Consider the following 14,948-nt stretch of genomic DNA (forward strand, 5'->3'; position numbering starts at 1 on the left):
CCATCTTGTATTTGTGCCTCTCATTTTTTTGCCCAAGTGCAATACTTTACATTTCTCCCTGTTAAAATTCATCTTGTTTGTTTTGGCCCAGTTCTCTAATCTGTCAAGGTCATTTTGAAGCGTGATCCTGTCCTCTGGGGTGTTAGCCACCCCTCCCAGTTTGGTGTCATCTGCAAATTTGATCAGGATGCCCTTGAGTCCATCATCCAAGTCGTTGATAAAGATGTTGAATAAGACCGGGCCCAAGACAGAACTGAATGAGACCTGAATGGGTGAGCAGGGTGGAGCTGGTCCCAACAAGACAGAAGTACTGTTTTTGGGGGACAGGGGGTGGGCAGCTGTGGTGGACTCCCTGGTCCTGAATGGGACAACTGTGCTTGGGTGCGGAGACTTGGGGTCATCTTGAACTCATGGCTGTCCATGGAGGCACAGGTTAATTCTGTGTCCAGGGTGGCTGTCTACCAGCTCCATCTAGTGCGTCAGCTGAGATTCTACCTGCCTGCACACTGTTTCACCAGAGTGGTACATGCTCTGGTTATGTCCCACTTGGACTACTGCAATGCACTCTATGTGGGGCTATGTTTGAAGCTGACTCTGAAAACTACAATTAATCCAAAACACAGCTAGCTGCCAGACTGGTGACTGGGAGCAGCTGCCAGAGCCATACAACACCACTCCTAAAAGACCTATGTTGGCTCCCAGTACATTCCCAAGCACAATTCAAAGTGTTGGTGCTGACTCCTAAAGGGGACTTTAACTTAACACACATGCCAAGGCAACTGGCTCTGCGATGGCCCAGGACTTCATGCTGCCATGACAACCATGGGGCTGTCCCAACATGTCACCAATCCAACACACATGGCAGGCCCACACTTGGGGCCTTGGTTTCTCAGCTGGGCAGGAGGAGGGTGATCTGAAAGTGGGGGATATTGACATCAGTCCCTTATGATGGTCAGATTATTTCCTGTTGAGCTGAGGGCTTGAGATCCTTACAATGTCACATACACAGGAGTTCAAACACACAATAACAGAAATGGAGCAGCACAAGTAGCTTCCCATATGATAAACATCTATCTATAAAACTGTCCACACTGTCATGCAAAATGGGGACTATAGGACAATGATGGGTGAGTGACCAGCACACTATTATGTCAATAAATATGATACTAAAGATCCAATGCCTATGACCACACCAAAAGCATTGAAATAACAATTAGATGAAATGTCTTCAAAAATTCTGCTTCAAATGGGGGGGGGGGGAATTGAATGTGTGAATAAATAAATGTTCTATCAGCTGATTTCATGTAAAATTATATATGTGAATCAGGCAGCATAATCCCAAATTGGAACCCTAAGGCTCTCCTCACTTGAACAAATGTAGCTGTCTTATATGGAATCAGGCCATTGCTTCATCTAGTTCAGTACTGTATGCCCTGACTGGCAGAGGACTGGGTGATAAATCTTGCTGTAGAAGTTGATGGCAACTAACAGCTAAGCCCATTTAAAATTTTACACTTGCTTGCAACTGTTATAGAGTTGCTTGGTTTTATTCTTCTCTCTATAATGCACTTTGCCTGATTACTTACCTACTATTGTTGCAAATTGTAGCATTTCACTTTTTAAAAAAATCTCATCTGTGAAGAAGAGAGTAACCGTCTTCATGTTATCAATCCTCCTTATAATTTGGAAAATGCTCTCAGGCCTCCTGCTGTGTATTTTTAATGCACTTCTGACATTCATGCAGTTCTTTAACCAATTTCCTTCTCTTTCCTAGTTGTTTTTTTTCTGAATTCAACAATGTTAAGTGTGTGTGGTGTGGTGTGGTGTGGGTGTGTGATTGAGAGAGAGAGAGAATGTACAACTGAGCTAAGCAAGGAACCATCTCTCAAGAGCAAGTGGTTTGCTGAACATTCACATCTCCATAATTTTAATGTGCTAGTCTGCTACTACAGTGTTTCTCAATGTGAACATTACATTTTCATCATATGTTGCTTCACAAAGATACAAATGTTAAAATTTTGAAAACTGGACATTTGAGATTCATTGTCTCCCAAGAACAGACAGACAACTACATAGATCAAGAAGCAAATAAGCCATCTAGTGAATGGAGCTAGCCTTATATTCTCTTACCCACAGGAACCAAACACAGCACACAACACAGAATCATATGTATGTGAACTTAGATGTCAATTTCACTATGTTCAGTGATGCCTACTTCTAAGTGTGCGGTGTAGCAATGATGAAGACTGAACTATGCTATAGAAGCAATCAGTTAGCTAGCTATCTTATTTTTAACTAGGACTTATTAGGTACAAATAATCATAATAACTTACTCTAATGTAAGGCTGCAGCATTCTCCACTTCCAGATAGTCATTTTGTAAATGATGCTCAGAGTAACTTCGGAATCCTGTTGAATTCCGGCCCTAGTCACACAGTTCTCTTTGTCAAGCACAAAATAACTATAGTCAACTTACAACTTATGTTGGAGGTATGTTCCAAGGATAGTGTGTAAAGCAAAAATAGTACAGTGGTACCTCTGGTTAAGAATTAAATTTGTTCCAGATGTCCGTTCTTAACTTGAAACGCTTCTTAACATGAGGTACCACTTTAGCTAATGGGGCCTCCCGCTGCCGCACGATTTCTGTTCTCATCCTGAAGCAAAGTTCTTAACCCAAGGTACTATTTCTAGGTTAGCAGAGTCTGTAACAGTCTGTAACCTGAAGCATCTGTAACCCGAGGTACCACTGTATATGGTCAAGACAATCCTTTAAAAACCAGGAAATGGCCATACAGCACAGCAATTACTGGTGCATGACAATTGTTTTGCTCTTTTGATCTTGATGTTGTTTCAGGAGAGGAGAGGAGGACAGGAGAGGAGAGGAGGAGAATTTAGGATCACCAATAGCCAGCTGTAGTCAAAGTGGTTGTCTGTGGTTCACCTTCAGAGGTTGATTGCATGGGCTCATTTGCTGCTGGTGGTTTTTTGGGTGAGAAATGTGGCGATTGGGAACTTCCCACTGCTGTCTCTTGAGCGGATCAAACATTAACTGATAAAATCTCAAAATGTCTGTAATCCCATGTGAGATTGAGGCTTTGTTTCACTGACAAATTAAACTGTCAACAATCAAATCATCTATGTGTTTTACTGCTTGGAAGACTTGAGCAATAAAGCTGAATTCACTCAAGTTAAATGCACATGCATTGTAAGTCAACTGTACATTGAAAGTCTGAGGTTGGGAATAATTTTTTCAGTTTAAAGTATTTTGGATAAAACATTCCTAGCAATATGTATATCAGGCCCACTAAAAAAACATTTTTGGGAACTGATTATGCACAGAAAAAATAGAGAGCAAGAGAACTAAATTTATTAATAAAAAGAAGTACATTGGAAGGAAAATAAGTTCATATAATCCTTTCCTAACATGACTTTCACTGAAGAGAATTTGCCAAAAAGCTACCTTCTTTCTAATTAATGTGCATTGTGCTTCAGGGTACTCAATACTGACAATATAGCCAAAAGCAGCTTACATAATAATTAGCATATGTACCATAGTATGCATTTAAAAGAAAAATGGAAATTCTTACTGTGAATTTCTATTCCCAGGGTTTCTTGAGGGTTTCTTGTGACAAAGGTCTAATTTCATAGGGCACAGTGGTTTTGCCATCCTTTTGCCCTAATCTACAGTCTGATTAGGGACGCAGGTGGCGCTGTGTGTTAAACCACAGAGCCTAGGACTTGCCGATCAGAAGGTTGGCGGTTTGAATCCCCGCAATGGGGTGAGCTCCCGTTGCTCAGTCCCTGCTCCTGCCAACCCAGCAGTTCGAAAGCACGTCAAAGTGCAAGTAGATAAATAAGTACCGCTCTGGCGGGAAGGTAAACAGCGTTTCCGTGCGCTGCCCTGGTTCACCAGAAGCAGCTTAGTCATGCTGGCCACATGACCTGGAAGCTGTGTGCCAGCTCCCTCGGCTAGTAAAGTGAGATGAGCCCCACAACCCCACAGTCATCTGTGACTGGACCTAACGGTCAGGGGTCCCTTTACCTTTACAGTCTGATTGGGAATGTTTGTGGCACACCCCGGATGTGAGGAGAGCTTTGAGTTTCTACCTGGACAGGCCTTTTTTTCTGGAAACCAGAAGCACTGTTCATTTCTTTTGGGGAGACATCCCCAAGGCAGTGGGTTTCCTCTCCCACTATTTCAGGGTGACTTAAGGAGGCCATTATACAAGCATTCCATGCACTTGAAGAAGTGCCTCTGGGTGGTCTCACAGCTCGTTCTCTGAGGAGGGCTGCTACTTCAGCTGCATTCAAGGAGAGTTTCCCTATTCTGGAGATTTGTAAGGTGGCTACTTCGGCTTCCATGCATACCTTTCCAAAGCAATACATGGTTGATTCCTGAGTGTCTGCAGTTGGTGCTCCAGAGGATATTTCACCCATGACCTGCCTTCAGGTAGCACACCTTGAACGTTATCGCTCTTATATCTCCCAGACTTAGAACTGCCCTCCAAGATCCCGGTGTGTGTGTGTAAATTATTACAATGATTTTCTGTTCCCAGGGTTCCTGGACAGTAGTGCCCACATGTTGTTCTGGAAGTTGCTTATTGTTCTAGGATGTTGGGTGGCCACCTTTGGCAATTAGAATTAGGGCTGCCTAGGGTGGCACTGTGGTCTAAGCCACTGAGCCGCTTAGGCTTGCCGATCAGAAGGTTGGTGGTTTGAATCCCCGCAACAGGATGAGCTCCCATTGCTCTGTCCCAGCTCCTGCCAACCTAGCAGTTTGAAAGCACACCAGTGCAAGTAGATAAATACGTACTGCTCTGGCGGGAAGGTAAACAGTGTTTCCATGCACTGCTCTGGTTTTGGTGTTCTGTTGCGCCAGAAGCGGCTTAGTCATGCTGGCCACGTGACCTGGAAGCTATATGCCGGCTCCCTCAGCCAATAAAGCGAGATGAGCACCACAACCCCAGAATTGGCCGCGACTGGACCTAATGGTCAGGGGCCCCTTTACCTTTATGGAATAATCATCAGGAAATTTAGGACTTGAATACTGTAAGTATGTTGAGTACGCACAACACACTGTATTATTTCTAATTGAAACATGAGCTAACTAAATAAAAGTGAAATATCTGATGATGATTCCTGAAACTGACATTTTTTATTTTACTTTAACTGTTAAATTTGTATACTGCCCTTCATCTGAAGACCTCAGGGCAGTTCACAGTATAAAAATACAGAATACCAAATAAACCACATTAAAAAAACAAGAACAAGACATGCTACTAAGGTATGTGCCATGGCGCTGCCAGGCATGGAATATCCAGAGTGAGGAATTAACTTTGTATTGTCAAAAGTACACCTACAAGTTATGGAAAGGCATGTCCATCAGCCCTCCGTCTCTCAGCTACTCTTAGTGTTCACCCGATGAGGCAGCTGCTACAACAGAGAGGCCCTGCCCCTGACCTCAGCTTATGTATCTTCCCCACCCAAGCTGTATGCAAGCCGGCGCAAACTATGCATGTGTGTAACCTGCTTCTACTCCTCTCACTTCAATCCTCTTCTGGTTTTGGGAGACAGTGCAGCAGGAGAGGTGGGGGTAGGATGAGAAAGTCTGGAAGCCCTTGAGTCTACACCAGCCTGACGTATCTCTCCCTCCTCCTGCAACTGTTCTTCACTCTCCAATCCTGCAGCTTCTCCTGCCTCTGACTCTTGTCTTCTGGCTGTTACATGTTCCCTCAGTTCATGCTTCCCTTCTTCCAAGTCAGTCTCCAACCCCTCTCTCCCAGTGTCCACTAATCAGTATCCAGCCTCCACTCCTCGGTGTCCAGCCGGTCCCTGACAGTATGAATTATTGAAGTCAGACCACTGTTATCCAGGCAGAGTTACAACCTACACTGATAAATGGCTTCATGCCACATGACATACTTTCAGTGACAATCAAGGAACACCCCCAAGCTATCTACCTGCTAGAGCACGGCATAATTGAAATTTTAGGGGAAATAGACCCCCTTTCAGTTCAGGTTGAATGCCACTTACCTGGGCAGTTCAGTCACATATTAACAGTGCCTCAGACTAGTATGCTTTAAGTCTCAATGTATTGCTGCTAATCCAGTGCATTATTATGCCAAGGCATTGACAAAAAGTATTATGTGTCACCGATTGATAGGACTGATAGGGACAAGGACTGCCTGAATCTTTATTTCAGAGAGAGAAAGAAAAAATGAACTAAAATGTTCCCAAATGGCTATTTCTTGGAACCTCTTACAAAGTATTTATCAAGCCAAATGATTAAAATGAAGTCAAATGATTAGAAATGAATTACTGGTGATTATTATTTAAAACAAAGATATCTTTATGTTTTTCTCCATCAGAATGATGATTATATCATATGCTAAGTAAATACATCTTCCCAAGACCATTGCTTACAACCAACTCTTCTAAGATATATAATTTAGTTCTTACTTATTTTAGAACTATTACAAAATAAGCAGCATGAGAAATTGAAGTAATTTACTGAATATAGGTTTTTATATTGCCTCAGGACAGTTCATGGACGTCTGTGACTAAAGCAATTACTAAATAACATTGGGGGGGGTATGATTATAAATTACATGCATTGAAATGGGCTCAAACATATAAAACATATAAAAAACCTGTTAGTGATAAAGAACTATTTTCTGTTAAAGCATTGTTAATCCAAAACAACATAATAATCTCTCTCTAAAAAAGAAATTAAGCTTTGGTTTCAAAAGACCATAGGCTTACATTTTAGTAATGGACTAGATGAGAGACAATGAACTAAAGCAGAATCCAGACAGGACTAAGGCACTGTTAGACCAGATGGATGGTGGGTTGCCTGCTCTTGATGGAGCTATATTCCCTCTGAAGGAGCAGGTATGCAGCTTGGGGGTACTTCTGAATCCATTGCTGTCAACTGGGCCTCCATGGCACAGAGTACCTTCCATCAGCTTTGGCTGGTGGCTCAGCAGCATCAGTTGAAAGGTTATCGTAGCTCTGTTCTCTATGCTCTGGTAAGCCCTAGGTTAAATTATTGCAATGCATTATATGTGGGGCTGCCTCTGAAGATTGTCTAGAAACTTCAGCCAGGTTGCTCATTGAGGCAAAACTATTTGTGCATATAACACCAATCCTGGCATGACTGCATTGGCTGCCAGTTAGTTTCTGTGTCCAATTCAAAGTGCTGGTTTTGAGCAATAATAATAATAATAATAATAATAATAATAATAATAATAATAATAGTAATAATAATTTTTTACTGTTTATACCCCACCCATTTACCTGGGTTTCCCTAGCCACTTTGGGTAGCTTCCAGCAAAATATAAAAATAATAATAAAATCAGACATTAAAAACTTCCCTGCCTTCCTATGTTGCCTAAAAGTTGTCTAATTTTTTTATCTCCCTGACATCTGATGGGAGGGCATTCCACAAGGAGGGCACCACTCAAAGCCTAAAATGGCTCAAGACCACAATATATTAAGGATCACCTCTCCCCAGATGAGCAAACTAAGGCTCTGTGATCATTATCTGAGGCTTTTCATTGTGTGACCCCTCCATGAGAAGTGCAGGGGGTGGCAACATGAGAACAGGCCTTTTGTGTGGTGGCTCCATGTCTGTGTACGCTCTCTCCAGGGAGGCTCACCTGCTGCCTTCATTACATATATTTAGGAAGGAAGGAAGGAAGGAAACATTCCTCTTCAATCAGGACTTTGGCTAATTAAACAATCTATGGCCTTTTAAATGTGTCAGATGGGTTGTGGTTTGTTGCTATTATGTTACATATTTTGTGTTTTTATGTTGTAAATCACCCTGTGATCCTTGAATGAAGAGCAATATATAAATTTAATAAATAGTAATAGATATGAAGAATTAATATTTTTTAAAGCAAGCAAGACTTAAGGAACCAAATAAAACCATGTAAACAAGAGATGTTTAGTATTTCTGAAGTGCAACACACTTATGAGAAATGCGGAAGGTATATGTTACAGCTATAAAAGCATCCCCACATTGACCCCAGCTCAAAAACTAGGTCTGCATACACCGTGGGTAGGCAAACTAAGGCCCAGGGGCCGGATCCGGCCCAATCGCCTTCTAAATCCGGCCTGCAGACAGTTCGGGGATCAGCATGTTGTTACATGAGTAGAATGTGTCCTTTTATTTAAAATGCACCTCTGGGTTATTTGTAGGGCATAGGAATTTGTTCACCCCCCCCCAAAAAAAACATATAGTCCAACCCCTGCTGAAAAAGTTTGCTGATCCCTGACCATGAAAAGGACCTTTATATACATGATGATAATTGCCAAGGCAAAATTCTAGAATTGTAACAAACTGGAAAGCCTACTAGCTGGAAGATCTATACTCTGGGTTCACCTCAGCTTGTATAAATCTTTCGCCTTTTACTAGCTGGAAGATCTGCATAAGAACTGGAACACTGTATGCTGTAAGCCTTCCAGAGTGGCTGGGGAAACCCAGCCAGATGGGCGGGGTATAAATAATAAAGGTCCATGGCACTGGAACAGTTGTATATTTCTGAAATTAACCGCTAATCTAAAAATGGGCTAACAACCCAATTTTATGATTGTTTATTTTGAAGTAAGTCCTGCTGGGTGCAATGCTGCATATATGCCGTTTACCTTCCCGTCACAGTGGCACCTCTTTATCTACTTGCACTGGTGTGCTTTCGAACTGCTAGGTTGGCAGGAGCTGGGACAGAGCAACGGGAACTCACCCCGTCGCGCAGATTCAAACCACCAACCTTCCAATTGGCAAGCCCAAAAGGCTCAGTGGTTTAGACCACAGGTAACGGCTAAACAGCCATAGTATGTACCTCAAAGCTGTAACTTTGCTGTAATTAGAAAGAGGGGGAAATGATGGCACATAGTAACACCACAGCTGCAGTATTTCTGAACTAGGACACTCGGGCAGCAGCTATTAAGGTTTCCAGAAATGTAATTCGATGGTAAAAGATTTAGCAGCTTAGTGGATTTTTTAAAAAAGAAAAATTGTTAGAAATGTGTGTGGGGGGGTGCTTAAACTAATATTAGAGGGAATATATTTCAGAATTGGTCTTGTTTTATAATCTCATAGCCTGAGGCTAGGATAAAAGGTCATGGATAATTGGTGAAAGAGTGATGGATACTGTTCAACATATGTCCTTTTAAGAAGTTTCTGGTATGACAGGATGCTGGCAGAATTGTTTAAAGGAGAAGGGATTTCACTATTATTGAATCATTAAAGAGGAAAGCCAGGTAAGATTCAAATTCCACATTTAAAATACTCATCCCCTTTACAATATTTACATAAGTAGGAGAGAGAGAAATTGTGACTACTTAAAATGTTTCAGTGCCAGTGTGATTTAATCATATTTCATGTAGATGTGCAGTAGATAGAAGAGCAAACATTTTGCTCACATGCAGCTGACTGTATTACAACAGTCAAAACCTCAGTGAATATGTAGGGTGCACTTTTCCTTTTTACAGCATAAATAGGCAGAAAGTTGATGCAACAATATTTAATTATATTTCGTTCAGTCAAAATAAAATAAATAAACCATTAGTTTGCTATACCATGTTTTGTGACATATGAATGAACACCTGAAATACAGTTTTTACTATTAAATCTGTATGTCTGAACCTGTATTAGGATACAATACTGAGTCCTTGGGAAAGGTAGGCCACGCAGTGTCAAAAGTACATAAAAAGAAACATGACATATACACTTCGTTTTGTGGACTTGTACCTCAGACACCTGCACTTCAGACTACAATAAGCCTTTAATATGCACAGACTAATATGTGACATTTACAACACATTATGGTAGGATCAATACTACAACCTCCTATTTGAATTTACTCTACAGGGCAATTAGTAGGATTTGTGGAGGCTATTTGTGAAAATATTAGATGGTGTAAACTGATTAGACAGCAAAGAAGCTAAGGAAAACATATTACTTTGTCTCAACAAAGAGAATCCTCCTTTATACCTGGGAGCATTCTGTCTTATCTATGTATCTATCAGAAAACATTTTAGCTAATACTATTTCTATAAACACAGGTACACAGGATACAATTCCACCTCCCAGCCAAAGATTACTCATAATAATCTTCTGCAATAATCAGATTTGTTCAACAATTTTGTAAGATTGCATAAGGAGCCTGTCCACTGGTTCCCTTTCATGATCATATTTAAAATTCCTAGCAATTTCATATGAACAGGAGTTGAACAAGGAAGGAAGGAGATGTAACAATCTTCCTCACCCACAACTACAACCAGCGAAGGCTAATATTCCTGGATCTAACAAAGGGACAAGGAAGCATTACATTGCATCTCTGTCCTAGAATTCTGTAGAATTACAATACAATCTATTGCTTTCTTCAGTTGGTAAATTATACCCCACTCTCCCTGTGCCTATATTGAGACCTAGCACTAAACCATTTCTTTTTCTTTGCAAAGTAAATATATACACAATAGAAACTTAGTATAAATATAGTAAATATTAACAAATGGTTAGCAAATATGTATGCATTTTTATAGTCACATATCACTTTTAAGTAACACTAAAGTAGATTATAGTCTTATGTGCACAGACAATCATAAGCCTTAGGTTCACCCATTCCCTTCTTCCCCATCCTCATGTACCACAACCAGAAACTTCTGATCCTAGTGTGTGAAAATCAAAAGGTCAATTTCCTCTTCCAACTCCTATATCTGTGCTTTCAGTCTCTCAAGCCAATTCCTGCTTCAGCTTCAAATGCTTCCTCCTCTATTCCAAGAAGTCTGCGCTGAGTGTGTTCTCCCTCCCCGCTGTCACAGTTGGCTGAGCAGGCACAGGGTGCTTCTTGGCAGGACCAATCTTGCATCAGTAACTGCTCGACTTAAATATACAAAGCAGGATATACCTCTTCAAAAATAGATTGACTGATGCCAAAGCGCAGCAAGCAAATAAACAAAATCTAACTATAATAAAAATTCACAATTCCCAGAGTCTAAAGATTTCAGCTAAGTCATTTTAATTATGGCGATGATTTTCCACAAACTGTTGAGTGTTTATTTATATTTAATGCTGTATCAAGCACACAGGGAACCCTCTGTTCCTTTCTTTTTTGCCCTCTACAATTATCTGTAGATACAGTTAGAATTTTAAAACTTGTGAATGCATATACATGTCCTGCTGAGTTTTCACATGAGTCAAAAACAGTAATACAAGCTTTCCCCAAACAGACTCCCTTCCCCCCTGACTTTGAACATTAGATACATTTCCTCACCCCCAAAAAAGTTCAGTAAATGTCCTACCCTGAGTTCTTGGCGTTCGTTTCCTGCGATCCCTGAATGCTGCCCCAGATTGCAGTGCCTCAAGTAGATTATCCATCACTCCTGTCTCGTCGCCCTCTGTGAATAGCAGAGGAAGTAAAATTAATCTCTTTGCAATTAAGGCTATAACACAGGGAAAAAATATGAAAAGAAAAAATAGGGTCACATTTACATAAAACCACTAAATTAAAGACATATATTTTACTGTAATGAAAGCTGTCAGTTTCATGTTACACCATTGACTAGTTTGTTTATGAAGTTCTATTAAACAAAATTGATGCCAACCTCACTTTCTGTTCTTCTGACTTTAAGACCTTGTCTCCTGTATTATTGATGACATGTTCCATATGCAAATAAACAGGTGCTGATCAGAAACATCTTTTGCAGTCCTAAGGTCCTTTTGAAAGATCCCTACGCAAGCCTGCTTAGCAGAATTGATGCACATGAAGCAATTTGATACACTCATCAACACCAGGTGAACTTCCCATAAGTTTTAATAAGGAGCAAAGACATCACTGCCATTCCATTCAGTATAGACAAGGAGCTCTTCCATACATGACCTTCACTCACTTTAATAGTAGGGGTATATACAATAGAACAAGCAAAACAAATTATTAATCTGCCACGTATATTGAAGTGAATGGGAAAGCAGGGAATTCATTTTTAGTCCTCTCAGGTACCAAGGTCACACTTTATACAACTGTTCTTTCTCCCCCACACCCATATTAATACTTTAGGCGGATGCAATTATACTAAAACTTACTTATTCAAATAAAGAACCTGCAAGTGAAGACCGACGAAAGGAAACATAATGCTCCCCAAATCCATAGGCAGAAAATAATCCACCACTTTAAGCAGTGAGGGCTGGGGGGGGGGGTGTCTTAAAATCTCTTTTATCCCTAGTATACTAAGGGAAGCTGGTTAAAATGATTTATTTAATTATTTGTCCAATTCTCACTTGCATGGTTAACACTTCATGTTTCAATTTGTTTTGTTAATAAGGTCTTGGAGAGGTATGTAATAATGCAAGACATACAGGGCAGAAACAGCTATAAGTAGTAGAAGACCAATGAACCATGATGCTTATTTTATTCCTACCCACATTATAGGCTTATCTGCAAAAGCTAACTATATACTCTGGAAGCAAATAACAAGAGTTTGATATTATTATTGCTATTTTTATTCTGCCCATACCTATGGCTTGTCTGTAATCAAATACAATGTAACTTTACATCACTTTGATGCAACATTGATTATTATGTTCAGCATCCTGAACACCATTTAGTGAGACGAATAAAAGTAACATTATATATAAAGTTTACAAACATGCTTTCAGTCATACACACACATTATAGACTCATATCTTTTAATGGGCATTAAACGTTCCTGCCTACCTGCCAAATTGCAGCCTATACACATATGAATATTTCAAATAGAAATGATAGAAATGTTTACAGACATATACATAATCCGTACACACCTCCATTACAATTGTATTTACTTGTTCATTATGATGCGCTACAATGGTAATCTGTTTGAGCCAAAATGATGTAATGTTCTCCATGTCAGAAAGTACTATCTCAAAATAGAGACATGATCTTCATCTTTAGAAAAGCACTTGATATCACTTCCATGGGGAAAAGTGAACCATTTCAGAAAGCTGGTGAGATTGTATATCTGAACATTCATCCCCAAACACAAACACAAATCCTCCCAATACACAGAAAACAAGGATATCACCAAGATGACTAGTGTTGGTGCTGTTTTTCTAGAAAAAGAAATGCCGGAACTCACCATGAATGCCTCTCTTGTTCTCTTATAATGGCAATGGCACCAAGCAGGTGATCTCACACTTGCCTTTAGAAATTATAGTTCTATGAAGACTCTACCACCTGATTTTTGGAAGGTTTAGAACACCATTCTTTACTGAGGTTGAAAATCAATGGGAGTTGGGGGTTGGAAGTCAGCAATCTAAGAGTCATTGCATGCAAAATAGTAATAAAAGAGCCTTAGAGGGTGCATGTATATTTTCAGCTAGAGCATGATTCAGCTTGAACGCTTGTAAAAACTAATAAAAGGTGAACCCCATAAACTAATAACCTGGAATCAGAAAGCTCCCTCACCACCTCCTGTTGAAAGGCCACAGAAATAGGGGGAGAAGCCATACCCAAGGCAGAAAATGAGAGCAACCCCCCAAACTGGAAAACCCAATTAAAGTTCCAAACCCTGACAGCCCCAACCCAACCTACCTGAGAGCAAGAGAGTGGACAGCAATACTTTTGCTGATCAGGTGAATAAGGTAGACCCAATATTAAGACACAGGGGGAACCAGGAGATAAGGAACAAAACTGGGCAGAAAAAATGGACTGAGAAGCAAAAACAAAAACCCGACTGACACCCTTCAGGCGCACACACAATCCCAGCACAGAATGGCACTCTTGTCTAAACGGCATATTGACAGGACCCTCCTGAAGCTGCTCCAACTTTCCAGTATACATGCAGCTGAAGCTATATAAAAAAAGCAGGGAGAATGAGTGATCTCACTAACAGGAATAGTTCAAATGCCCCACTGATAAAAGTTTGGGTTGGATGTGGGTGATCTGGCCAGAGCAGAGAAAGATAGAATGCCTGAGAACATGGAGCACAGCAGCAAAAAAACCCAAGCCTCAAGCACTTGTGTTGAATGTGCCGTTGAGGAACACTTCAAAATGGCAGTCCTGCCCAAAGTTTACTGAGGGAAACAACAACTCTGTCCAGCCCTGTCGCAGCCATGAACCACACAGAAAAACCTCTATCAACTAAACTAAGCAGCTAGAAAGAATGCCCTGGGTGTAAAGTGCCCCTGCCCAGTGAGGGAAGAGGAGAAAAAGAAAAAGAAAAAAAGAGAAGGACAACCTGAGGGAAACATTCAATCACACCAAATCACTTACAACCCAAACAAAGAATCTAAACTGAAAGGATGAACACTTTTCACTATCAGTAAAAAGAAAACTTTTTTGCTCAAGAATACGATCAAGAAAACAAGCTTCTACCAAGGACTGCTCAGAACAAACCTGCAAACAGGTAGCCCCTCCCCCTGGACAGGAGGACAGTAGAATACAGGACCCTACTGGCTACCACTAGTGGGAAGTGTCATCCCAATCACAGGAATTTCCTCCATCTGAATCCAGCAAAAGAACTTTGTTAAGATTGCTTTTAGTGCATAACCAATAGCCCTCCTACTGTGAGGCTGCCTGAAGACATAACAGAAAGGTACAACCATCGTCTGATCCCAGTGCAATAACTCCCATTGCTTTGACAAGTTTTCAGATTGACTTCAGTTTCTTCAGTATGCTTGCTTAACAATCCAGCCTAGTTAACTTCAAGTATTTCTGCTGTTTTGTGCATTGCTCTGATCCATGAAATCTGAAGAGGAATATGAAATGATTCAAAACTGAAGGTGATGGGAGGAATTTAAGCACAATTCCTTTAAGCTTAATATCATCAGCCATTTGGATGTGGGTTGTTGAAGTTTCCATCTGAAAGCTGCTTAAGTGTAGCTTTTGTACGGCATTAATTTATCACACGGTCATAGAATTGTAGAGTTGGAAGGGACTGCGCTAGTCCAACCCCCTGTAATGCAGG

At 40.6% G+C, this 14,948-nt stretch overlaps 1 protein-coding gene across 7 annotated transcripts in view; it reads right to left on the reverse strand.

Annotated features, from left to right (window-relative positions):
* DIAPH2 (diaphanous related formin 2) overlaps positions 1 to 14,948 on the reverse strand; it is a 348,598-nt gene that overhangs the window by 75,328 nt on the left and 258,322 nt on the right. For 5 of the 7 annotated variants that reach the window (XM_077922407.1, XM_077922406.1, XM_077922405.1 and 2 more), the window contains 2 exons: positions 11,307 to 11,402; positions 9,512 to 10,887 (listed from right to left, as the gene is read on the reverse strand). In XM_077922407.1, coding sequence (XP_077778533.1) covers positions 10,730 to 10,887; positions 11,307 to 11,402 — 254 coding nt within the window. In that variant the 3' untranslated portion in view covers positions 9,512 to 10,729. Of the gene's footprint in view, positions 1 to 9,511; positions 10,888 to 11,306; positions 11,403 to 14,948 lie in introns of those variants that run through there. The other 2 variants (XM_077922409.1, XM_077922408.1) reach the window with 1 other exon arrangement.

The sequence above is a fragment of the Podarcis muralis genome, chromosome Z, assembly GCF_964188315.1.
Source record: "Podarcis muralis chromosome Z, rPodMur119.hap1.1, whole genome shotgun sequence".
NCBI classification, from domain to species: Eukaryota; Metazoa; Chordata; class Lepidosauria; order Squamata; family Lacertidae; genus Podarcis; species Podarcis muralis.